General features: G+C 49.1%; 1 protein-coding gene across 1 annotated transcript in view; it reads left to right on the top strand.

The window, feature by feature from the left end:
- The first annotated feature begins 1,809 nt into the window (after positions 1-1,809).
- The window catches only part of abl1 (abl oncogene 1, non-receptor tyrosine kinase), a 230,514-nt gene continuing 205,445 nt past the window's right edge, over positions 1,810-26,878 (top strand). Inside the window, exon 1 of the mRNA XM_085965314.1 lies at positions 1,810-2,842. Coding sequence (XP_085821440.1) covers positions 2,710-2,842 — 133 coding nt within the window. The 5' untranslated portion in view covers positions 1,810-2,709. The remainder of the gene's footprint in view (positions 2,843-26,878) is intronic.

Genomic DNA, 26,878 nt, shown 5'->3' with positions numbered 1-26,878 from the left:
GGGAAGATCAAAAATGATAAGATTCTTAGGTGGCGGATTGAGCTCTCCACCTTCGAGTATGACATCATTTACCGGCCAGGGGCCCTTAACGAATCCCCAGATGCCCTCTCATGAGGGATGTGTGCCAGCGCCACCGGGGATCGGCTACAGACCCTCCACAACGACCTCTGCCACCCAGGGGTCACGCGGCTGTTCCACTTCATAAAGTCCTGCAACTTACCCTACTCGATTGAGGAAGTTCGGTCTCTGACCAGGAACTGCCGCACTTGCGCTGAGTGCAAGCCTCGGTTCTACCACCCTGATAGAGCCCACTTAATCAAAGCTACACGGCCCTTTGAGCGGCTCAGCTTAGATTTCAAGGGCCCCCTCCCGTCAGCCGACCGCAATGTTTACTTCCTGAACATTGTGGACGAATACTCCCGTTTCCCATTCGCCTTCCCCTGCCCAGACATGACCAGCGCCATGGTCATTAAATGCCTCAACAGCCTGTTCTGCCTGTTCTGTATGCCGAGCTACATCCATACAGATAGGGGGGCGTCCTTCATGAGTGAAGAACTACGCCAGTACATGCTGTCCAGGGGGATCGCCACGAGCCGTACCACCAGCTACAACCCCCAGGGTAACGGTCAGGTGGAGCGAGAGAACGGGACAGTATGGAAAGCAGTCACTCTAGCTCTAAGGACCAAGGGCCTCCCTACCTCCCGCTGGCAGGAAATCCTCCCAGATGTGCTCCATTCGATACGGTCGCTATTGTGTACTGCCACTAATGCCACGCCTCATGAACGAATGTTTGTCTTTCCCCGGAAATCCACCTCAGGCGTATCCATGCCGTCATGGCTCTCCACCCCAGGTCCGGTATTTGTACGAAGGCATGTGAGGGGCCACAAGACGGACCCTCTCGTGGAGTCAGTGCACCTACTCCACGCCAACCCCCAATACGCGTATGTCCGACACGCCGACGGAAGGGAGGACACCGTGTCCATAAAAGACGTCGCCCCAGCCGGTAACGACAACAACCACGACAACAACAGCAACAACGATCACAGCAACTCTTACCCACCTACTATTCTTTCATCACCCCCGGAAGAACATAGACCAACGGTGCCCCCACCAACTACCCCTTCAACAACCCTGGCGGCGCCCCCGGCAGAGACCCAGGAGGCCAGCGGAGACACCCAGACGACACCCGCGGCACCACAACAGCTACGTCGGTCACAGAGGACTACCAAACCCCCGAACAGACTAAATCTGTAGAAGGGGTGAATGTGATGAAATATGCCATTCATCAGGCACGCTGTATTCTCTGTGTTTGATTGTGCCTGTGACTGTGACAAGCAGGGGAGTTTAGCTTCAGTTTCATTTCCTTACCTGTATTGTATTTTAGCTTCAGTTTCATTTCCTTACCTGTATTGTATTGTGTGTAGGGCTCCGCCCATACCTGGCCCCTACTTAAGCAGGCCCCAGCGTGTCTCACAGGCAGTACAGCAGATCTCTGGATGAGAGACACTTCTCCACTGTGTATTACTTTCTGAGTTAATAAAAGCCTTGCTTTGCTCTGTTAACGTTGAGTCTCGGATTCATTGAGGCACATCAGTGTGTTGCTATGGGGTTAGTGTGTTGTTATGGGGTTAGTGTGTTGCTATGGGGTTAGTGTGTTGCTATGGTTAGTGTGTTGCTATGGGGATAGTGTGTTGCTATGGGGTTAGTGTGTTGCTATGGGTCTCTCCAGCTGCAGAGGCTCCTCTGACGTCAAGCGCACGGCGGCGGGGGTTGCGCGGTGACGTCAGACGCACCGTGCGTGGCCTGGGCCCGGGAGCCGAAGCCCCAAAGATGGCGGCCGGCGGCGGCGGCTGAGGGAGCGGGAGAGACGGAGCGGCGGCGGCTTCTTCCAGCTCGGCAACCTCACCCCACTTCCTCACCCCCCGCCTCCTCGAGGCGCAGCAAGAGAAATATGAGTGAAGGGGACCCGGTGGGAACGGACTCGGCCCGAAACAGCGCCCCGTGAGGGAATCGAGAGAGTAATCATCAACCCTCCTCCCCCTTACCCCCGGGCTGGGAACTCTGACCCCCAACCTGTGACCCCTGTCTGACTCCAAGCCTCTGACCCCCCCAACCTGTGACCCCTGTCTGACTCCAAGCCTCTGACCCCCCAACCTGTGACCCCTGTCTGACTCCAAGCCCCTGACCCCCCAACCTGTGACCCCTGTCTGACTCCAAGCCTCTGACCCCCCAACCTGTGACCCCTGTCTGACGCCAAGCCTCTGACCCCCCAACCTGTGACCCCTGTCTGACTCCAAGCCTCTGACCCCCCCAACCTGTGACCCCTGCGTGACTCCAAGCCTCTGACCCCCCAACCTGTGACCCCTGTCTGACTCCTAGCTTCTGACCCCCCAACCTGTGACCCCTGTGTGACTCCAAGCCTCTGACCCTCCCCAACCTGTGACCCCTGTCTGAACCCCCCCAGCCTCTGACCCTCCCCAACCTGTGACTCCTGTCTGACCCCTAGCCTCTGACCCCAGCCTGTAACCCCTCTTTGACCCCCCCCTCTCTGCCCCCAGCCTGTGATTCCCCCCACTCACCCAGGCCAGGCCCTGGGACGTTTATCCCCCCCACTTCCCTCTTTGCTCCCCTCACTCTTACCCCCCATCACTCTCGGTTGTAAAGGAGTATATATTTTTGTAATTGCTTGGACCTGGAGTGGGTTACTTTATGGGGCAACAACCAGGCAAAGTTCTTGCGGACCAAAGGAGGCCGACTCTGCCTGCGCTGCACTTTATCAAAGGAGGGAGGAGAGAGGCAGCCAAACATGGAGCTCAGCATTTCAATGTGTTTGTGGAGCACGGTAAGGAGAAATCTGCTGATTGGGGACACTTGATCGTTGCTGACAGCCATCCCCCTCCATCAACCAAACAAACCACGGTTAAAAGTTAGTAAAGCCGATCATACCCTGGGCTTAGTGGTGATTGAGTCAGTCAAATTCTATTTTATTACATGGGATTCTTCACCATGTTGGGAGGGGTTATGGCCCAGAATTGGAGGTCACTGGTTATCAACGACGTAGAAATTCAATTCCAGATTTGTGACGGGGATTTGGGGATTTCTGCTGGTGTTTCTTGGTGGCTGCGACCCATGATTCTGTCCAGCTTTCTTTTGGAAATTTGCAAACTCGTGCCTTTGGATCGGAACCAGTGTGGAGGCTGCGCGTTTTAAATTGTTATTACGTTTGTATTTCCAAGTCTGGTGCTGCTGTGACTTGCCGGATGAGTTGGAAAGCAAAGGTACTTCAGTCGTCATACGTGAACTCGGGCCCGTGCAAGGTTATTTGCTTCCTGTTGCTAGAGATTCTTCAATTCTTATCATTATTCACAAATTATTTTAAAACTTTATGTATAAGAAGCAACCCCGCAGCAGCTCCAGTGAGTGGTATTGCTTATGGTACAGGTGCATCTGGCGCAGGTGGCATGTTCAAGAAGAAGTGCACCCTAGCCTAGAGGGAGTACTTCCAGTACAAAGAACATCCTCTTTGTATCATTAGGAAACACAGAGAGGGAACTCTTCAATTTAGTCAGCTGTTTTTTTCGTCCAAGGGAGTTGTACCATGGTTTTCACTCCCAGTCACAGTGGCCTAGAATTACACAGAATTTACAGCACAGAAACAGGCCATTCGGCCCAACTGGTCCGTGCTGGGGTTTCTGCTCCACACCAGCCTCCTCCCGCCCTCTTCATCTCACCCCATCAGCATATCCTTCGACTCCTTTCCCCCTCGTGTGTTTATCGAGCTTCCCCTTAAATGCATCTGCTATTCGCCTCAACCGCTCCCTGTGGTAGCGAGTTCCACATTCTCACCACTCTCTGGGTAAAGATGTTTCTCCTGAATTCCCTACTGGATTTATTAGTGACCGTCTTATATTGATGGCCTCTAGTCTTGGTCTCCCCCACAAGTGGAAGCATCTTCTCTATGTCTACCCTATCAAACCCCTTCATAATCTTTAAAGAACTCTTATCAGGTCACCCCATGCTTCTCTGAGTTGCTCCAGTTAGCTGAGCATTCTGGAGTGACTCCATTCAACGACACCCCCCCCCAGCACTTGGGACTGGCTTGGAGGCTGATTTGGAGATATTGGATTGGTCTCCAGGTGGATCTGAAGCATTGATTTCCGTTTCGGTGACTGGAAAGCTCTGGGGCGTATCTGTGATGGACATGGGTCAGATCCATTATGGGTGCGAGTGAAAGAAAGACTCGCGTTTCTATAGCGCCTTTCACGTCCCCAGGACATCCCAAAGCGCTTTACAGCCAATTAAGTACTTTTTGAAGTGTGGTCACTGTTGTAATGTGGGAAACACGGCAGCCAATTTGTGCACAGCAAGATCCCACAAACAGCAATGTGATAATGACCAGATCATCTGTTTTAGTGATGTTGATTGAGGGATAAATATTGACCAGGACACCGGGGATAACTCCCCTGCTCTTCAAAATAGTGCCATGGGATCTTTTACGTCCACCTGAGCGAGCAGAGGGGACCTCGGTTTAATGTCTCCTCTGACCGTGCGGCGCGCCCTCAGTACTGCACTGGCGTGTCAGCCTGGATTTTTATGCTCAAGTCTCTGGCGTTAGGACTTGAACCCACGACCTGAGTGGAGACCTGTAACGATGGGCCTCCGGGTATGAGATACGTTCCTGCTCTGTCACACAGGTAGAATACTCGGCACTGGGAGAATAGGATTTTCTTCAGCTTTTAAGTGAAGTTCTCCTCAAATTTCTGGTGGGCATATGGAAGTGACGACTGCTTCACCTTCACAGCAAATAGCTGTGGGGAGAATGGGAGTAATGGCAAAGTTTGGAGCTGCAGAATGTGGTGATTTAATCGAAATGGGCCTTGTGGATTTTAAAGTAAATTATAGTGTACGGGTTAGCTGGGTTCCTGACAAACAGAAAGGCATCCCCAGTCTTTCTAGCAAGTTGCTGCAAGATTTTCACTGCTCGAATTTCCATTCCGTTAAGGCGTGTGCTGCTGTCACCCTGGAGGGTTACATCCCACATACCTGAGCTTGGCCACAAGTTGGCAACAGCTTAAGAACTCTCTACACGGGCGGGGGCGGGGGGGGGGGAGCGGTTATTGCTGGAGCTTAACCAGCTAAAAAAAAATACATGTTTCCCAGCACAGAGCACTGGCCCGCTTCCTGATGTTTGTCCAATTAGGACCACTATGCCCTTCAGGGGATTGGATTGCAGGGTTATGTGGAGGTGAGTGGTTAGGATTCCGTCTGGCAGTAACACTTCTGACCTCCCGATCCCATTGATGAGCCAGGCTGGCTGGTCAGGTGTGGACTGTTGTGTGGTGGAATACTATGGACCAGCTGGCTGGCTCGACCCCAGAGAGATCCCACTTACGCTCTGCCGAAAGATGAAGTTGAATTCCCTCCTCTCTAACAGTGCTGTGTTGGGAAGGGAGTATTTGCCAGTTGGTTGTGCAAGAGCCAAGCACCATCCAGATTATGCCTTCCTGTCATGTACAAGCAGTACAATTATGTGACGCAAATAACTTGTGCTGTGATTTGTGTTGCTACACTGAGGTTACAGAAAGAAAACTGTTCAACAGCCATAGATGGGTGACAGGGTTCCTTAAAGAGGCTACTTAATGTCACAAACGATCAGATCCACACGATTCAAGGAGTTAAATTTCACAAATGGAATGTTACCAGTCGTGTGATGTAAACATGAGGCTGAATGTACCCAGTTATGTGGCCAGCAGAATTGGCGGGGTTTACGCATGGATTCACAATAAGCTTGTACTGGATTTCAAAAAGCTGTTGAGGCTGGGGGTCAGTTGAAAATTTCAAAACTTGGATTGATAAATTGTTGTTGGCCGTGGCTCAGTGGGCAGCTCTCTCGCCTCTGAGTCAGAATGTTGTGGGTTCAAGTCCCACTCCAGGGACTTGAGCACGAAAAATCTAGGCTGACACTCCAGTGCAGTGCTGAGGGAGCGCCGCACTGTCGGAGGGGCCGTCTTTCAGATGAGACGTTAAACCGAGGCCCCGTCTGCTCTCTCAGGTGGACATAAAAGATCCCACGGCACTATTTCGAAGAAGAGCAGGGGAGTTCTCCCCGGTGTCCTGGGCCAATATTTATCCCTCAATCATCAACATAAATAAAACATATCTGGTCATCATATCGCTATTTGTGGGAGCTTGCTGTGTGCAAATTGGCTGCTGCGTTTCCAACATTACAACAGTGCCTACACTTCAAAAAGTCCTTCATTGGCTGTAAAGCGCTTTGGGATGTCCTGAGGGCGTAAAAGGCGCTGGAGAAATGCAAGTCTGTCTGTCTTTCTTGAGGGATATGGAACCAAGGCGGGTAGAGGGCATTAAGATACAGGTGAGCCATGATCTGATTGAATGGCGGAACAGGCTCGAGGGGATGAATGAGCGCCTCCTGTTTCTATGTTCCTAGAAGTTAATAGTTATGATGAAAGCTTGTATGTTTTTAAATGGGGTTATTATTGCCCGCTGTCTCTTGTGTAGTATTCTTGTTGGGTGCGTCCTGTTGGCAGTGGTTTCTGTGTAGAAATTTCACTGACAGCCGTGCCGCGCTCTTACACACTGATTGTTCACAATCTCCATCAATTGATTAAAATCGAATACTGGGCATTAAAAAATGCAAAATAAAAAAAAAATATATACCTTCTATTGAAAAGGAACAAAGATGGAAGTGTAAAAATCCTGCCCGATTTGGCAGGGGGCGGGAGAAAGTGCACTGTTGCAATAAAATGTTATTTTCAGTCAGCGCTCTGGTTAATACTGAAATTGGGACATTCTATCCAACACCTCCAGGGCTGCCTGGGAGAGCCGACACTGGTTCAGTCGTTATGGTTGTTCCTGTATTTGGGACGGCTGTTGGAGCGTTAGAAAATAAAATGTCACAAAGTAGGTTTTTAGATTTAGCGTTCAGCCTTAAGAGCTGCCAAATACCAAGGGACGTGTTCTCGGTCTCCTCCACATTGGGGAGACCAAACGCAGATTGGGTGACCGCTTTGCGAAACACCTCCGTTCAGTCTGTAAAGGTGACCCCGAGCTGCCGGTCGCCTGTCACTTTAATTCTCCGCTCCACTCCCACTCTGACCTCTCTGTCCTCGACCTCTTACACTGCTCCAGTGAAGCTCGAGGAACAGCACCTCATCTTTCGATTAGGCACTTTACAGCCTTCTGGACTCAACACTGAGTTCAACAATTTCAGACCAGAACTTTGGCCCTATATTTTTTTTTCCTTTTTTTTCTCACATGGCAGCTGTTGATGACTCTGCCATCGCCATTTACACCTCATCTAGACTCATCTTTTGTTTCTTTACTTGTCCCATTACCATCTCCTTTTGCCTTGCACCATCATCCCTTTTGTCAGTCAGACTTCCAGCCTATCACAGACCCTCCCTTTGTTCTCTCTCCCCCCCCCCCCCCCCCCCTGTTCCTGCCCCTACACTTGCTTAAAAATCTGTTACTCCTCTAACCTTTTCCAGTTCTGACGAAGGGTCCTCGACCCGAAACGTTAACTCTGTTTCTCTCTCCTCGATGCTGCCTGGCCTGCTGAGTGTTTCCAGCGTTTTCTGTTGTTATTTCAGATTTCCAGCGTCCGCAGTATTTTGCTATTGTAGTAGTGTTCTCAGGAGGTTTTACTTTAACCCAAGGTCCTTCCATGATTTTCTCAATACAACTGCGCACGTGAACAGGGCGGCAGTTCCTCGCTGGCTTGCAATGCTCGTGTATTATTCGCGCATATCACATCGTATTGCTTTGACTGGCCCAGCTGTAACTAGCGTCGATGCATGCTGGAGTGTCCTGCCCCTTCAGTCAGGTGTTCAACAGAAGGCGAAACGGGGCTATTTATCTGAGCTTTCTTGAACCAAGATACCTCACCCTCATAATAAACATTTTACGACATTTTACATTTTACCGTGACTGTAACCAATGTTCCCTGTAACTTTTTGGGGGGCCGTGTGGCCCCTTTAACGAGCCGTGTGGCCCATTCAAAATACCGCACATGCGCAGTTTATCCATTTAAAAACCGGCTGTGTGGGACCTTCAGAGCGCCGCACAGCTTAAAGAGAACATGGCCTGTAACGTCATAAATCACAGGAGCGTTATCGTACAAAACTTGACACCGAGCCACATAAGGAGAAATTAGGACAGGTGGGTTTTAAGGAGCGTCTTAAAGGAGAAGAGGGAGGCTGAGAGGTTTAGGGCGGGAATTCCAGAGCTCGGGGGCTGAAGGCACGGCCGCCAATGATGGAGCGATGAAAATCAGGGATGCACAAGAGGCCAGAAGTGAAGGAGAGCAGAGATCTCATTGGGGCATTTTGCTATTCCGAATGCTTCTGCAGGGTGTTCTGAAGTTAGTTACTATAATCCAGTGTTTAGGTGCTTCTTGACACAGAGATTTGCCGGAAACTCTTTTTGTATAATAAACCAAAATTTAACTCAAACGGTGAAATAGCAAAGCAGCTGGTTGCTTTTGAGTCAAAATCCCAAACTTGGTATTTGGCTCAGTTTCTAGTATTCCGACAGATACAAATGAGTTTTTTTCTGGTCTTCCTTACAGAATTATCAACGGAAGCAGGGTTAGTATACCATGTTCTACTCTGGTATGTCCTGAGTACAACAGTACCACGGAACTCTGGTCCTGAACCTCGTACTCTTTGATAAGAACCAGTTAAAACTACATTTAGAATGACGTTGCTGTCAGTAACTCCTGAAAATATAAAAGCACGAAAGAAGAAAATCCTGTTCAGCTCATCCAGCCCACTCCTTCCACAGACCATATGTCATCTATCATATCATAGACTCTGCAGCAACCATTTACTCTCACCAGGGAAAGTTTTATAAATACTTAACCAATGTCCGAAGGTAATCAATCAAACATCCATTCTTGCTTTTCCACAGTTCAACTTTGGTCTGTTGCCCTGAGTGAGTGTGGGTGAGTGCGTGAATGAGTGAGTGAGTGGGTGGGTGGGTGCGTGGGTGAGTGGGTGGGTGAGTGCGTGGGTGGGTGAGTGCGTGGGTGAGTGGGTGAGTGGGTGAGTGGGTGAGTGCGTGGGTGGGTGAGTGGGTGAGTGCGTGGGTGAGTGGGTGGGTGAGTGCGTGGGTGGGTGAGTGCGTGGGTGGGTGAGTGCGTGGGTGGGTGGGTGAGTGCGTGGGTGAGTGCGTGGGTGAGTGCGTGGGTGAGTGCGTGGGTGGGTGAGTGCGTGGGTGGGTGAGTGCGTGGGTGCGTGGGTGAGTGAGTGGGTGAGTGCGTGGGTGGGTGAGTGCGTGGGTGCGTGGGTGGGTGAGTGGGTGGGTGAGTGCGTGGGTGCGTGGGTGGGTGAGTGGGTGGGTGAGTGGGTGGGTGAGTGGGTGGGTGGGTGAGTGGGTGGGTGGGTGCGTGGGTGGGTGAGTGCGTGGGTGGGTGCGTGGGTGGGTGCGTGGGTGGGTGAGTGCGTGGGTGAGTGCGTGGGTGGGTGAGTGCGTGGGTGGGTGAGTGCGTGGGTGAGTGAGTGGGTGGGTGCGTGCGTGGGTGGGTGGGTGAGTGAGTGGGTGTGTGCGCATTGACTTGTTCCCTTTGTCTCTCACCGCATCAAATGCCTCGGCACATGGCATGGACACCTGGTGCAGCAAGAGAGCGGGTACGATCGGCCGGGTTCCTGTGTTAATAACTTAACTCGAGTGGCTGCTGCTTACAAAGAACCTGGTGCCTCAATTTTCCGCCGCACCCACTAGCTCGAAATACCATGGCAGGTCCCAAGCCAAGACCCCGCTGAGAAAAGTGCACCCCACAGGACACAACACATGGAAACGTTACCTCCTGTCGGGCCCCGCGCAGGAAGCGCTAATGCTGGAGAGTGGGCTCTGGTCCCTTGTACAATTAACCATGTGTCCGACTGGCAATAATTCACTTTTGCCCTGTGATGATGTGAACTGGCACAGTGTAAGTAACAAGTATGCTCCCTATTTCCCCCACCCCCATTTACCAGATACACTTAAGAAGGAGGCCAGAATCCATGGCCCGCCAGTATTGCTCCCCCTGCCCCCATTTCCTCTTGCAGTGGATTCCCATTGGTTTTTGCAGTCATTTAACCACATGCATTCCGCAGGTTTGAGGTTGTTTAGATTGCTGGAGCAAGAGTGACTTTCTGACCACTGACTGAGCGAATTCTTATAGGAATGTTTAATCGAAAGAGAAAGTCTTCACAATAACCAATGAAAGTATCTGAAAGCACAATCAGCAATGAGGAAGTTTCACAATCTACTTTTGCTTCATTTTTTAGATTTAAACAAAACCTCTTGACACGGTTTGTAATTCTTTGTGGTGAGATTTTTTATTACGATATTGTAAAAAAGTGCTGGCACCTCCCAAACCCGTGACCTCCATCACCTGGAAGGGCAAGGGCAGAAGGTGCACCATCACCTCCGAGTTCTGCACTGGAGTGCCGGCCTAGATTACGTGCCCGAGTCGTGGAGTGTCGAGTGGAGTCTACAGCACAGGAACAGGCCGTTCGGCCCAACTGCTCCGTGCCGGTGTTTATGCTCCACATGAGCCTCCTCCCACCCCTCTTTATCTCACTCTATAACCTTCTCTTCCTTCCTCCCTCGTGTGCTTATCCAGCTCCCCCTTAAATGAGTCGATACTATTCGCCTCAACCACTCCCTGTGGCAGCGAGTTCCACATTCTCACCACTCTCTGGGTAAAGAAGTTTCTCCTGAATTCCCCATTGGATTTATTAGTGACTAGCTTATCTTTATGACCTCTAGTTTTGGACTCCCCTACAAGGGGAAACATCTTCTCTACATCTACCCTATCGAATCCTTTCAGCATTTAAAAAGCCTCGATCGGGTCACCCCTCAGTCTTCTCTTTTCTAGAGAAAAGAGCCTCGGCCTGTTGAGCATTTCCTGATAAGGATGATACCAGAACTAAGAGGATATACTTATGAAACATTTTTGCACCTTCTCCAGTGCCTCTATATCCTTTTTATAATATGGAGATCAGAACTGTGCACAGCACTCCAAGTGTGGTCTAACCAAGATCATGAACTTCTGACTCTGAGATGCAAGTGCGACCAATGTCAAGCAGACATTCGGTGATGACCAAAATGAGTTCAAATATATGATTGACAATTCTGAAAAGGGTCAACAATGTCCCCATATAACAGTCGCTTGAATACATAACCAACAACAACTTGCATTTATATAGCGCCTTTAACGTAGTAAAACATCCCAAGGCGCTTCACAGGAGTGTTATCAAACAAAATTTCACACCGAGTCACATAAAGAGATATTAGGGCAGATGGTCAAAGAGGTAGGTTTTAAGGAGCATCTTAAAGGAGGGGAGAGAGGCGGAGAGGTTTAGGGAGGGAATTCCAGAGCTCGGGGCCCAGGCAGCTGAAGGCACGGCCGCCAATGGTGGAGCGATTAAGATCGGGGATGCTCAAGAGGCCGGAATTAGAGGAGCGCAGAGACCTCGGAGGGTTTTGGTGCTGGAGGAGATTACAGAGATAGGGAGGGGCGAGGCCATGGGGGGATTTGAAAACAAGGATAAGAATTTTAAAATCCAGAATTAATCTGATTTTGAGTACATCGCCAGTAAGACCAAAAACCCTTCATTAGTCTCAAAGATCATTGTCAAAACGTGCACATCTCCTGCACTGTGAGCAGGTTTGTTAAATATAAATGGTTCTGTTGCACGGTGTATGTCTTCACTAAAAATGATTTTATATTTGTGATTACCCTTTCACGACAGTGGGTTATAAATGTCTCTATTTTGATCACTTGAGGATCCTGTAGATTTTTAACAGGCGTTCTTTAAACACATTCTCGCCCTCCCCCTCCCCACAAACACTTTTTATTTTGCAAGTAATGAGCAGCAAAGCAGTTCCAAAATCTGTGGCTGACATTTGCCAGAGCTCATTTTGTGTACAGAGTACAATGTATTTCCTGGTCACGCCAACTGGACGACAAGATACTGAAGTTATTTTGGAAAACTGAAGCGAGTTGATAACGCATTGTGAATATAGTGAGCAGTAATTGAGATTCTGAGCTCTTCATTTCAGTCTCCGTTTCATCTGTAATTGTAGGTTTAACGAGATTTTGAAAGTTTAAAAATCCTACTTTGTTAATAACCAGGGAGGGTTTATATTGGAGTAATTATAACTTTAGATTTATTGGTGTGCAGTAGTTTAAAAAAAATGGCATAGTGCCAAAGAACAGAAAATGGGCATGGATTAACACCACCAAACCCGCCAAGTGTTAGAATTGAGCATTTAAAATTTTACATAAAGGACTTCAGTACGTGATTTGTATTTCTAATCTTGGGGCACAAACCTGTAGATCAGATGTGTGTTTTCAACAATCTTGGGGCATTTATATTAATACCACTCCTATTCAAAGGAATATACAAAGAAACTGCTGCAGTACTAGGAGATGTCCATAGATCATAGAATCATACAACACAGAAGGAGGCCATTCAGCCCATCGTGCCGATGCCGGCTCTTTGAAAGAGCTCTCCGATTATTCCCACCCCCCTACACTTTCCCCAGAGCCCTGCAAATTTTTGTCTTACAGGGTGTTAATAATTGGTCATTGTTGGGAGGATTATCAATTTATACTGTGTTATAATACGAGTTCTTTCCTTATTCTTTCCTCTGAGGAGAGATTGAGTAGATTGGGCCTATACTCTCTGGAGTTTAGAAGAATGAGAGGTGATCTCACTGAAACATACAAGATTCTGAGGGGGATTGACAGGGTAGATGCTGAGGGAGGATGTTTCCCCTGGCTGGAGAATTTAGAACTAGGGGTCACAGTCTCAGGATAAGGGGTTGGCCATTTAGGACTGAGATGAAGAGGAATTTCTTCACTCAGAGGGTGGTGAATCTTTGGAATTCTCTGCCCCAGAGGGTTGTGGATGCTCAGTCGTTGAGTATATGCAAGACGGAGATCGATAAATTTTGGCATACGAAGGAAATCAAGGGATATGGGGATCGGACGGGAAAGTGGAGATGAGGTAGAAGATCAGCCGTGATCTTATTGAATGGCGGAGCAGGCGCGAGGGGCCGAATAGCCGACTCCTGCTCCTAATTCTTACGTTCTTATTAATCCTTGTGGGTTGATCGGAAATGGAAAGGGTTGTATGTAATTCTATGATAGTTTTCAGCGACCATTAAAAGTTGATTGGGTCATTGAATGATATATACTTTGACAACAGGATGGAGCTGTTTGCAGGGCTGAACCTCACGCCCTATTCGAGTTGGTGCTGTCTTTTGTAGAGGTCGAAATTGCAGTTTTTCTTCCCTGCTTCATGCATATCTGAAAAGGGGGGTAGGTTTACCTAAAAAGTATTCTCTGCAACTTGATACATAAAGTGTATGCTGACTGGAAATCCACTCAGTCACTGGCATCCTTGAGCCTCGGGCATTTAAATGCCATCTTGGTGATTTGGGATATCCTTGTTGCTTGAAAATCTGTCGTTGCAGCTCTCAACTCCAGTCAGTATAGGTGGAATATGTATTTTATCCAGATCCTGTTGAAATGCTTTGCTTAAGAAATAAACTCTGTCAACCATGGCTTAGTGGGTAGCACTCTTGTCTCTGAGTCAGAAGGTTGTGGGTTCAAGTCCCACTCCAGAGACTTGAGCACGTAATCCAGGCTGACACTCCCAGTGCAGTGCTGAGGGAGCGCCGCACTGTCAGAGGTGCCGTCTTTCGGATGAGACGTTAAACCGAGGCCCCGTCTGCTCTCTCAGGTGGACGTAAAAGATCCCACGGCATTATTTCGAAGAAGAGCAGGGGAGTTCTCCCCGGTGTCCTGGCCAATATTTATCCCTCAATCAGCATCACTGAAACAGAGTATCTGGTCATTATCACATTGCTGTTTGTGGGAGCTTGCTGTGTGCAAATAGACTGCTGTGTTTCCTACATTACAGCAGTGACTACACTTCAAAAGTACTTCATTGGCTGTAAAGCGCTTTGGGACGTCCTGAGGTGGTGAAAGGTGCTGGAGAAATGCAAGTCTGTCTTCTTTTCCTTCAATTTTCTTTTACTGATATGTTTAAACCACAGCACAGAGAACATGGCGAAGTGAGAGAAAGCATTGCTCGTTCAGGTGTGTCTGGAAATTAAGCTGAGTATTTTTTGCCCATTTTAATGATTTTAATTTGGTTCTGAAAAATGTTAACCGCACAGATCGAGTGGTAGCTTTCCATCCGTGATTGCCACGGCTGTTGTGCAATCTCTGGTTTCATTAGTAGATATAGTTAGTAAATATATAATGGGTAATAGCAAATAGTTTGTAGTTTGCTGCTGGTTAGTTCCTGTTTAGTTCAGGCTGCATTGTGTCACAGCTGTAGATTCTATACGAAGCGTGAAGTGAAAACAGCAAACCCTGCGCTCGGCTCAGTCAGCCTCGGGAGAGAGCAGGAGTTAATGTTTCAGGAGTAGATCTTTCGTCAGAACTGGAGGAAATTACAGATGGACAGCATTGAACAAAGGATAAAGAGGAAAATACTCTCACTCTCTCACTCACTCTCACTCACTCACTCCTCACTCTCACTCTCACTCTCACTCTCACTCTCTCACCTCACTCACTCTCACTCACTCACTCACTCACTCACTCTCTCACTCACTCTCTCTCACTCTCACTCTCACTCTCTCTCACTCTCACTCTCACTCTCACTCTCACTCTCACTCTCACTCTCACTCTCTCCTCTCACTCACTCACTCACACTCACTGACTCTCCTCACTCTCCTCACTCGCTCTCTCTCCTCAACTCACTCACTCTCTCGCCTCACTCACTCACTCACTCTCACTCACACTCACTCTCACTCACTCTCACTCTCACTCACACTCACTCTCACTCACTCACTCACTCACTCTCTCTCACTCACTCTCACTCACACTCACTCACTCACTCACTCACTCACTCACACTCACTCACTCACACTCACTCACACTCACTCTCACTCTCACTCACTCACTCACACTCACTCACTCACACTCACTCACACTCACTCTCACTCTCACTCACTCACTCACTCACACTCACTCACTCACACACTCACACACTCACACACTCACACACTCACTCACTCACTCACCTCACTCACTCACTCACTCACTCACTCACTCACTCACTCACTCTCTCTCTCTCTCTCTCTCTCTCTCTCTCTCCACTCACTCTCGTGTGTGTTCTCTTGCCCCCCTCCCGCCTGGCGCCCCCCAAACCCCCCCCCCCAAAAAAAGTTCCGGTCTGGCGCCCCCCCCCGCTCCCGTCTGGCACCGCCCCCCGCTCCCGTCTGGCGTCGCCCCCCCCCCCCCCCCCCCCGCTCCCGTTTGGCACCGCTCCTGTCTGGCGTCGCCCCCCCCCCCCCTGCTCCCGTCTGGTACCCCACTCCTGTCTGGTACCCCTCCACGCTCCCGTCTGGCGCCCCCCCTCTGCCGTCTGGTATCCCCCCCCCCCACGCTCCCGTCTGGCACCCCGGCTCCGCTCTCGCCCTCTTGGCCGCCCCTCTCTCTCTCTCTCTCTCTCTCTCTCACTCACTCACTCACTCACTCACTCACACACACACACACACACACACACACACACACACACACACACACACACACACACACACACACACACACATTTGTCCCTTATGGCAGTATTTGTTCTGGTGAATGCAGCAGTGCGGAATGAGCAGAAAGGTAGTGAAATGACGTGTTGCAGCTAAGTTGTCATTTAGCAGAGTTTTGTGGTTACTTTGAGGAAATGTAATGTGAGATTTATCCACAGGATGTGCTTATGGTTTTGTGGTGTTTAACACAAAACCTTCCACAAATACCTCAGCTCTGTGAATGTATAATTGAAGGTTTGCCCGACAAAAGCTGAATAAGCAGCACTGGGTCTCCGAGCAGTGCTTGTCTGGAGTTCAGCGTGTAACAGCGAGCTCCACTGGTCACGCTCACACCTCTGCTGTAGAAGGCACGGTATTCACGGCAGGCTCAGACCCCAACCTTGTGGAAGGAAACTGGGGAAGTAATTGGAGCTCATTTCACTATAACTAGCCGATCTCTCACAAGGTGTTGCTTCTGTTGAGTCAGAGCATGTGCTGTTTTATAACTACTGGATATCAGTGAAATGTGACACAGGGATATCTTCAAATCTTTTAATATATAGATGGTTTCAGCAAAGCTGTTTCACACAGTATTACTGATGTCCAAGAGCATTAGATCTACTGTCACTAGTTAGCTTGTGTATTTTACTTACCGATTGTGGGATTGTGTCACTCTTGTCTTATAGTTTTTATTCGCTGAAACAGATTATCTGGTCATTATCACATAGCTGTTTGTGGGAGCTTGCTGTGTACAAATTGGCTGCCGCTTTTCCTACATTACAACAGTGACTACTTCATTGGCCATAAAGCCCTTTGGGACGTCCTGAGGTCGTGAAAGGCGCTATAGGAATGCAAGTCTTTCGTTCCTGTCTAGTGAATGGAGCTGGTTTTTGACTGGTTCACCTTTAGCCGGAACCAGTTTGCACAGCTAACAACAGACGGTGCTTATTTGAACCAATCATGATTTTATTTTCTCCCTCTGGTCGCCTCTGAGGCCTGGTGACACTGCTAGACACCAAACCTTTAACTGTACAGCCTTATTCTGAGAACAGTAATCCTGTACAAGAAGCAGGAAGTGGAAGTCATCTGTGGTCACTTGTTAGCTTAAAGAACTACACGTCCCACAAGATAATATTGCAAACGCCGATTGTCAATGTAACAGTCATGGATGGTTTTGTATCGATTGTTTTCTGCAAATTCAAGGACACTGCATTAGTGCATCCTCTTTCAAATGTGATTATTTTTCTTCCTGTCTTTTCTTTCAGTTTAACTTACAGCCACCTTAGTGGCTAAGCGTCATGTTTCAGATTCCTACCCGCCCGTGAGCAATGCCACGGGAGGCCAGGTGGCATTTCAAAACTCTGTGTCGTATCTAAATTAAATTCAGATCGTTTAGTTCTTTCTGGCAGTTGGGTTAAACGACAGAGGTCATTGGAGAAGTTGGGGTTGGTCTCCTTAGAGCAGAGAAGGTTAAGAGGAGATTTGATAGAGGTGTTGAAAATCATGAATGGTTTTGCTGGAGTAAATAAGGAGAAACTGTTTCCAGTGGCAGGAGGGTCGGTAACCAGAGGACACAGCGTTCACGGGCTCGAATTTCCAAGCCTCGTGGAGGCGGGTTTGGAGGCGGGAGTGGTGGGAAAATTGCAGAATCGGGGGGCAGGAACCCATCCCACTCCCGACCCGCCTCCGTGCCAATGTCCCAGGAGGCGGGTACCCGACCTGTGCTGGGAGCCACCTCCCCGAGGCGGGAAGGGGATTATTGCCAATTAACTGCCTGTTAACAGGCAGTTTTTGGCCTAATCCCTATTTTTAGCCCTGAAGTGTGGGCTGTCCAACGGCTCTGAACCACGCCAAATTAGCGAGGCGGACCGTCGGGCTGAAGGGGTTGGAGGGGTTGAAATGTCCGTTGTGCAGGTGAGTGATGGGTGCATGTGTGCAGAGGTAAGTGTGTGAGGTAAGTGTAAAGTGTTTTAATAAGTTTTACTTACCTTTACTTTCTCCTGCAGGCTCCCTTCCTTCAGGTCTCGGGAGTCCCTCAGCTCACAGGCACAGAAAGCAGAATGGCCGCTGAACTGTCAAAAGCTGCAGCCTCTGCTTTCTGGTCTGGAGAGCTCGCTAACTGAGTCTGAGTAGAAGGACTCAAGTTAGAAGACAGATTGTCCGTGTTTGACAGCTTCACAGAGCTGTCGAGCGCTGATTTTTCATCTGTCAAAAGCTCTTGACAGATGAAATGTCAATCGCTGACGTCACCAGTAACCAGGTGTCCCTTAATTGGCCTGCTGAGCCCGCTGGGCGGGCTTAACAAGGTCAATCAAGGGAAAATCGCATGGGTTGGCCACAAGTCGATGGAGGCGGGACTACAACCCAAAAAGTGGGAGTCCCGCCTCCATCACGTCCCCATTGACAAAATCCAGCCCTACGTGTTTGGCAAAAGAACCAGCGGTGACATGAGGACATTTTTTTTATGCAGCGAGTTGTTGTGATCTGGAACGCGCTGCCTGAAAGGGCGGTGGAAGCAGATTCAATAGTAACTTTCAAAAGGGAATTGGATAAATACTTGAAGGAAAAACATTACAAGGCTGTGGGGAAAGAGCCGGGGAGTGGGAATAATTGGACAGCTCGTTCCAAGAGCCGGCACAGGCACGATGGGCCGAATGGCCTCCTGTGCTGTCTTATTCTCTGATTCTATCCTTCCAACTATTTGCATTGTGCAGATATTAACGTAACTGAGTGAGGGCAGGGAATAAAAAAATAACAATTTGTCGAGAGAGAAAAAGAAACTGTTTGATTCAATATTTTTTCCCCCGAAGAATTTCTTTGTCCCCCGTGATCAGTCTGTTAAAATATCACTTTTTCTCTTTCGGCATGACCTTTGAAGACATGACCAGGATTTGTGCAGGTTAATTTGGATCAAAGCAACAAACACAAATTTAGGAAGGACGTAGATTTGTTTTTGGGTGCTTAAAGGTGTAGATCATTATTGAGCACACTGTAGGCATCTGGAAGCTTGGACACATCAGAAGATACCTTGCAATACTCTGCTGCTGGAATCTCCAAGATCATTGCAGGCTGCTGTATGGTCCATAATAATCCAGAGGTGTAAGAGGAGGAGGAGCAGGAGCAGGAGGGTGAGACCACTCAAAGCCAAGGGCAGAAAATGAGGAGCCAGAAGGGACCTCCTGCTTCAACCTCTTTTGCAGGTAGTAAGAGCCGTGTGGGAGGTTCTTACTGAAAGACTTTGGGCTAAGTGTCTCCTTCACCCAATGCATGAACAGTGATCTCCACACGCGTACAATGCAGCGTCCAACTGCACTCAACATAGACGATAGGAGCAGGAGTCGGCCATTCGGCCCCTCGAGCCTGTTCCGCCATTCAATGCGATCATGGCTGATCATCCAAATTCAGTACCCTGTCCCTGCTTTCTCCCCACATCCCTTGATCCCTTTAGCCTTAAGAAATATATCCAACTCCTTCTTGAATATATTTAATGAATTGGCCTCAACTGCCTTCTGTGGTAGAGAACTCCACAGGTTCACCACTCTCTGGGTGAAGAAATTCCTCCTCATCTCAGTCCGAAATGGCTTACCCCTTATCCTTAGACTGTGACCCCTGGTTCTGGACTCCCCGGCCATCGGGAACATCCTTCCTGCATCTAGTCTGTCTAGTCCTGTTAGAATTTTATAAGTTTCAATGAGATCCCCTCTCATTCTTCTAAACTCTAGCGAATATAAGCCTAATCGACCCAATCTCTCTTCATACGTCATTCCTGCCATCCCAGGTATCAGTCTGGTGAATCTTCGCTGCACTCCCTCCATGGCAAGAACATCCTTCCTCAGATAAGGTGACCAAAACTGCACACAATACTCAAGGTGTGGTCTCACCAAGGCCCTGTACAACAGCAGCAAGACATCCTTGCTCCTGTACTCGAATCCTCTCGCTATGAAGACCAACATACCATTTGCCTTCTTAACCGCCTGCTGCACCTGCATGCTTACCTTCAGCGACTGGTGCACAAGGACACCCAGGTCTCGTTGCGCTTCCCCTTTTCCCAATCTATTGCCGTTCAGATAATCTGCCTTCCTGTTTTTGCCACCAAAGTGGATAACCTCGCATTTATCCACAATTATACTGCATCTGCCATGAATCTGCCCAATCGCCCAACTTGTCCAAATTGTACTGGAGTTTCTCTGCATCCTCCTCACAGCACACAAGCCCACCCAGCTTTGTGTCGTCTGCAAACTTGGAGATATTACATCTAGTTCCCTCGTCTAGATCATTAATATATATTGTGAATAACTGGGGTCCTAGCACCGATCCCTGCGGTACCCCACGAGTCACTGCCTTCCACTCGGAAAAAGACCCGTTTATTCCAACTCTTTGCTTCCTGTCTGCCAACCAGTTTTCTATCCAAGTCAGTACCTTACCCCCAATCCCATGTGCTTTAACTTTGCACGCTAATCTCTTATGCGGGACTTTATCGAAAGCCTTCTGAAAGTCCAAATACACCACATCCACTGGTTCTCCCTTATCTATTCTACCAGTTACATCATCAAAAAATTCCAGTAGATTAGTCAAGCATGATTTACCTTTTGTAAATCTATGTTGACTTTGTCCGATCCGGTCACTGTTTTCCAAGTGCTCTGCTATTACATCTTTTATAATGGACTCTAGCATTTTCCCCACTACCGATGTCAGGCCTAACGGTCGGTCTATAATTCCCCATTTTTTCTCTAACACCTTTTTGGAATAGTGGGGTTACATTAGCTACCCTCCAATCCATGGGAACTGTTCCAGAGTCTATAGAATTTTGGAAGATGACCAGCATTGGTCTTTGCAATACCTGGCCTGCCATGGAGCGTATTCTTTTCACCTGTCACCATCCCCACAAGATGGAAAGGTGCCTGATTGAAAATAACTTAATAAATGACTCGATGGAACTTGTCAAGGGGAAGTGAGAAACACCTCCGGGCGTGTGTTTATGCCAAAACAAGTGTTAAGGGGCCATCAATCCAATAGGATGCTGGGTTACATCATCAAAACAGGATTTCAAAGCCCCAGGAATCCTGTTAAAGCTGTTCCAATGCCTTGATCAGACTGCACCTGGAGTACAGCGAACAGTTGTAGTCCTTGCGACATAGCGAGAATGCCCAGGCATTACAGACCGTGCGCTGGAGAGCAGTGAGGCTCATCCCCAGTTACAGAGGGAGGAGCTGCGAGAGATGACTTGATACGATAGGACTCCTCAGCAATATTGCCATTAAGCCGCGCGGCGCTCTGCAGCTCCCGCGCAGTCGGCTCACCGGCTTTTAAATAGGAAAGAAAGAAAAAGAAAGACTTGCATTTCTATAGCGCCTTTCACGACCACCAGACATCTCAAAGCTCTTTACAGCCAATGAAATACTGTTTGAAGTGGAGTCACTGTGGTAATGTGGGAAACGCGACAGCCAATTTGCGCACAGCAAGCTCCCACAAACAACAATGTGATAATGACCAGATGTTGGTTGAGGGATAAATATTGGTCAGGACACCGGGGAGAACTCCCCTGCTCTTCTTCGAAATAGTGGCCATGGGATCTTTTACGTCCACCTGTGAGAGCAGACGGGGCCTCGGTTTAACATCTCATCCGAAAGACGGCGCCTCCGACAGTGCAGCGCTCCCTCAGCACTGCACTGGGAGTGTCAGCCTGGCTTTATGTGCACAGTCCCTGGAGTGGGACTTGAACCTACAACCGTCTGACTCGGAGGCGAGTGTGCTACACACTGAGCCACAGCTGACACAGTACCGCTCTTGCACGGTATTTTGAATGGGCCGCGCACCCAAAAATAAAATTCAAGGGAACTTTGCTCTTCAGCCTCAAAGGGGCCAGATGGGAGGGAGAAACACTGATATGCAAGGGCAGCAGGGCAAGAGGGCACAGGTTCGGGGTTGTGAAGGGCACATTTAAGACTGACATTAGGAAGTGTTACACAGAGAGTGATCAGCAGGAATGCTTTGCCAAGAAGAATGGTTGACTGTTCTAATTTAAGAAACCGCTCGATGCTTCAATGGAAGACAATAGGTTTGGTATTAGAGGAGGAGGAGATCAAACGCCTTCATCTGGATCCATCTTGTGATTCAAGCCTGCTGATGTAAAAAGACTACTGAACACTTGGTTTGAGTATAAAACAAGGCTTTAATCAACTGTTTCACAACCGTGAGATTCTAGTTACATCACTAGTTCCTGGTTACAGAAACATCCTGAGCAAGCTGGGCCCACGCCTGAGTATTTATACTCCTTGGACGGTGCCACCAGCTGGCCGCCCAGTGTTATCTCATGAGTCCTTTCTCCATGAATGGTAAGATTCACGACACCTGCCATAACACATTCATCCGAGTGGTTATTGCCTGTTGCTGTCACAAACCAAACATTGTGGCAGCAAATGCTGGCTACTGCACAGGTAACAATGAGCTAATGGGGGAGAGGGAGATTGGGGTCAACTTGGCTAACCCCTTCTTTGCTGCTCAATATGCTCGAGGCATCTTGTGGTAAAATTGCCAGCAGATGCATTTTTAAAAACTATTTTAAGTCAACAGTAAAGACGGTTGCCCCGTTCCTTTCGCACGGTATATTATAATTCACCATTGGTTGCACATCTAGGCAAAAGCACACACTAAGCAATCCACATGTGGGAGGTGTACTGGGTGGGCATTGCGCACCAAGAACGAGTGCGTCAGCTGTGGCTCAGTGGGTAGCGCACTCGCCTCAGAAAGAAAGACTTGCATTTCTATAGCGCCTTTCACAAGCACCGGACGTCCCAAAGCGCTTTACAGCCAATGAAGTACTTTTTGAAGTGTAGTCACTGTTGTAATGTAGGAAACGCAGCAGCCAATTTGCGCACAGCAAGCTCCCACAAACAGCAATGTGATAATGATCAGAAATCTGTTTTTTTTTTAAGCGATGTTGGTTGAGGGATAGATACTAGCCAGGACACCGGGGAGAACTCCCCTGCTGCTCTTCGAAATAGTGCGGTGGAAACTTTTATGTCCACTTGAGAGGGCAGAAGACGAGGCCTCGGTTTAACATCTCATCTGAAAGACGGCATCTCCGACAGTGCGGCGCTCCCTCAGCACTGCACTGGAGTGTTGGCCTAGATTTTTGTGCTCAAGTCTCGAGTGGGGCAGAAGGTTGTGAGTTCAAGTCCCCACTCCAGAGATTTGAGCACATGATCCACGCCAACACTCCCAGTGCAGTACTGAGGGAGCGCTGCACTGTCGGAGGTGCCATCTTTCAGATGAGACGTTAAACCGAGGCCCTGTGTACCACCTCGCGGGTGGATGTAAAAGCTCCCATGGTACTATTTCAAAGAAAAGCAGGGGATTATCCCCGGTGCCCCGGGCAATATTTATCCCTCAATCAACATTACAAAAACAAATGATCTGGTCATTATCACATTGCTGTTTGTGGGAGCTTGCTGTGCACAAATAGGCTGCCGTGTTTCCTACATTACAACAGTGACTACACTTCAAAAAGTACTTCATTGGCTGTAAAGCGCTTTGGGACGTGTGGTGGTCATGAAAGGTGCTATATAAATGCAAGTCTATTTCTTTTTTTCACTAAACACTAGCAGTGCTAGCTGTACCAATCCGATTAAAAGGACTGACTTAAAATGCTCAAGTATGGAGAAAAACAGTTGGAAACCGTCCATTGTGATAAATTCAAGGCTGTCACATAACTGGCAGACGCAAGGATAGTGCTGAGAGACTTGTTCAGTTCTGTAAACAGACCTGTTATTTTGTTACTGAGGCAATAATCTAGCTGAGCTGCCCTCCAACTTTGAAGGTGGTGTGAGCCTCCCTAAATCGACCGCTTGACCAGCGTGGCGCGAGTGGCGGAGTATTGGGTCCAATCCTGGGCTCCACACTTTAGGAAGGACGTGAAGGCTTTGGAGAGGGTACAGAGAGTTACTAGAACGGTTCCGGGGATGAGGGATTACAGTTACGTGGAGAGACTGGAGAAGCTGGGGTTGCTCTCCTTGGAGCAGAGAAGGCTAAGAGGCGATTTGATAGAGGCGTTTAAAATCATGAAGGGTTTAGATAGAGTAAATAAAGAGAAACCGTTTCCAGTGGCTGCAGGGTCGATAACCAGAGGACACAGATTTAAGGTGATTGGCAAAAGAACCAGAGGGGAGAGGAGGAAAAACTATTTAACACAATGAGTGTTAGGATTTGGAAAGCGCTGCCTGATAGGGCGGTGGATCCAGATTCAATAGTGGCCTTCAAAGGGGAATTGCTCTTTGAAGGAGCTGGCGAGGCTCGATGGTGCCAATGGTCTCCTGTGCTGTACTAGTCCAAGAGACGGACACTGTCACCTTCCCCTCATTCGGGTGTAGCGTTCTGCTTCGTTTGAGCATTTCACCCAGTTCAGACGCTCTGATACAAGAGTGGGCAGGAGCTCGAGCGCAAACGTATAACCACCAAGTTGCCAGGCTCCCCCCCGCCCCCCCTTCAACACTTTGGATAAATGAGAGAAGTACAAAGCGCTGGCTCCCGTCGTGTTTGTAGATGCTTTCTTGACTTTTTAAACTGGATCTTTTTGCTGCTTTTGTCAGCCGAGAATGGAAGCCACACATATTAACAGCTCCAACATTCACTGCTGAGAGGCAGCGTTTGTCTGTGCATTGTACACAGAGCTGATCTCGTGCGATATTTTTGCACAAGGCAAAGGCAGCGTGGGCGCTCGTGTCGCCTACTGCAACTTTCCCAGGATTTTCAAAGCATTGTTTTTTTTATTGAGGAGCATTGTATTTTGATAGCAAGGCGTACAGTGACTGGCACACATCGACTTGCAATAAAGAATGTGACCCTTGGCAGATTCCTATATAAAATGCTTCACATAACTTGGTGCATTTTGGCATGGGTACGATGGGAACTTGCTGCCTCGGTAACCCTGCATGGCTGGTACATAGTACACTTCAATCGGGCATAAGATAAGTGCTGTATTGGGAATGACACACAGTCCTACACAATGTCTTTAAAGTGGAAAATGCTACCTTTTGTTCAGTCGAGTAAGTGACATTTCTTGCTGTGATTGGAATCTTGTATAAGTTATGGGAGGCCGAACTTAGGGCTACAATTTATTGCTTTTCAAACTGCTGGTGCATGTGTCGGCTGGGCTCAGTGGGTGACACTCTTGCCTCCGAGTCACACGGTTGCAGGTTCAAGCCCCACTACAGAATCTCGTTCACCCATCACCCCTGTGCTCGCTGACCTACATTGGCTCCCGGTTAAGCAACATCTCGATTTTAAAATTCTTATCCTTGTTTTCAAATCCCGCCAGGGTTTCGCCCTTCCCTATCTCTTTAGCCTCCTCCAGCCCCACAACCCCCTGAGATCTCTGCGCTCCTCCAACTCTGGCCTCTTGAGCATCCTTGATTTTCATCGCTCCACCATTGGCGGCCGTGCCTTCAGCTGCTGAGACCCTAAGCTCTGGAATTCCCTCCCTAAACCTCTCCACCTCTTTCTCCTACATTAAGACGCTCCTTAAAACCTACCTCTTTGACCAAGCTTTTGGTCACCTGCCCTAATATCTCCTTATGTGGCTCGGTGTCAAATTTTGTTTTATAACTACTGTGAAGCTTGGGACGGTTTACTACGTTAAAGGCACTATATTAATACAACTTGTTGTTGTTGTTAATTTGAATATGTAATCTAGGCTGACACTTCAGTGCACTACTGAGGGAGGGCCGCACTGTCAGAGATGCCATTTTTCAGATGAAGTGTTAAGTCGAGGCCCCCACTGCCTGTTAAGGTGGGCCTAAAAAGATCTCGGGCACTTTTTCGTTAAAAGATCAGGGAATTCTTCCGGTGCCCCAATATGAGGCCTGGCCATGGGTCAAGAATGGGCTGGTTGTGAATTGGTGTATCTCTCTCTGCCTCCCTTCGACAGGCCAGCTGAGATTGGGAGCTCATCGTGTGGAGTGTTGGGGACACGAGTCTTTCTATTTCACTGGAGCAACGGGATATATGCTGCCTGTCACAGCACTACTTGCAACTTAGAGCTATGTGACTCAGTGGGGTTGTAGATATATATATGTGTGTGTGTATATAGAATCATAGAAATTTATTGTACAGAAGGAGGCCATTCGGCCCATCGTGTCTGTGGTGCCCGATAAAGAGCTCTCCAGCCGAATCCCACTGTCCAGCTCTTGGTCCGTCGCCCTGTAGGTTACGGCACTTCAAGCGCATATCCAAGTACTTTGTAAATGTGATGAGGGTTTCTGCCTCGACCACCCTTTCAGGCAGTGAGTTCCAGACCCCCACCGCCCTCTGAGTGAAAGAAGTTCTCCACTCCCCTCTAATCCTTCTACCAATTACTTTCAATCTATGCCCCCTGGTTATTGACCTCTCTGCTAAGGGAAATATGTCCTTCCTATCCACTCTATCCAGGCCCCGCATATATATATATATGTGGATATATATTATACTAGCTGAAGTGCCCGGCGGTGCCGAGGCTTTTTCGAGGGCATGTTGTTGTTGGAAGAGAGAGAGAGCGCAACTGGGGGGAAGAGAGAGAGCGACTGGGGGGGAAGAGAGAGCGCGACTGGGGGAAGAGAGAGAGCGACTGGGGGGAAGAGAGAGAGCGACTGGGGGGAAGAGAGAGAGCGACTGGGGGGAAGAGAGAGAGCGACTGGGGGGAAGAGAGAGAGCGACTGGGGGGAAGAGAGAGAGCGACTGGGGGGAAGAGAGAGAGCGACTGGGGGGAAGAGAGAGAGAGCGACTGGGGGGGAAGAGAGAGAGCGACTGGGGGGGAAGAGAGAGAGCGACTGGGGGGAAGAGAGAGAGCGACTGGGGGGAAGAGAGAGAGCGACTGGGGGGAAGAGAGAGAGCGACTGGGGGGAAGAGAGAGAGCGACTGGGGGGAAGAGAGAGAGCGACTGGGGGAAGAGAGAGAGCGACTGGGGGGAAGAGAGAGAGCGACTGGGGGGGAAGAGAGAGAGCGACTGGGGGGGGAAGAGAGAGAGCGACTGGGGGGAAGAGAGCGAGCGACTGGGGGGGAGAGAGAGAGCGACTGGGGGGGGAGAGAGAGAGCGACTGGGGGGGAGAGAGGGAGGGGAGGGGAAGGGAGGGCGGGAGGGAGGGGAGGGAGGGGGAGAGGGAGGGGGAGGGGGAGGGCAGGGGAGAGAGGGAGGGGAAGGGAGGGCGGGGGGGAGGGAGGGGGAGGGGGAGGGCGGGGAAGGGAGGGAGGGGGAGGGCGGGGAAGGGGGGGAGGGAGGGGGAGGGCGGGGAAGGGA

Source organism: Somniosus microcephalus, chromosome 23 (assembly GCF_052327205.1).
Source record: "Somniosus microcephalus isolate GS21.2 chromosome 23, FLI_Smic_1.0, whole genome shotgun sequence".
NCBI lineage: Eukaryota > Metazoa > Chordata > Chondrichthyes > Squaliformes > Somniosidae > Somniosus > Somniosus microcephalus.
Note: the sequence above shows the minus strand (reverse complement) of the source record. Positions and strands in the feature narration are given on the sequence as shown.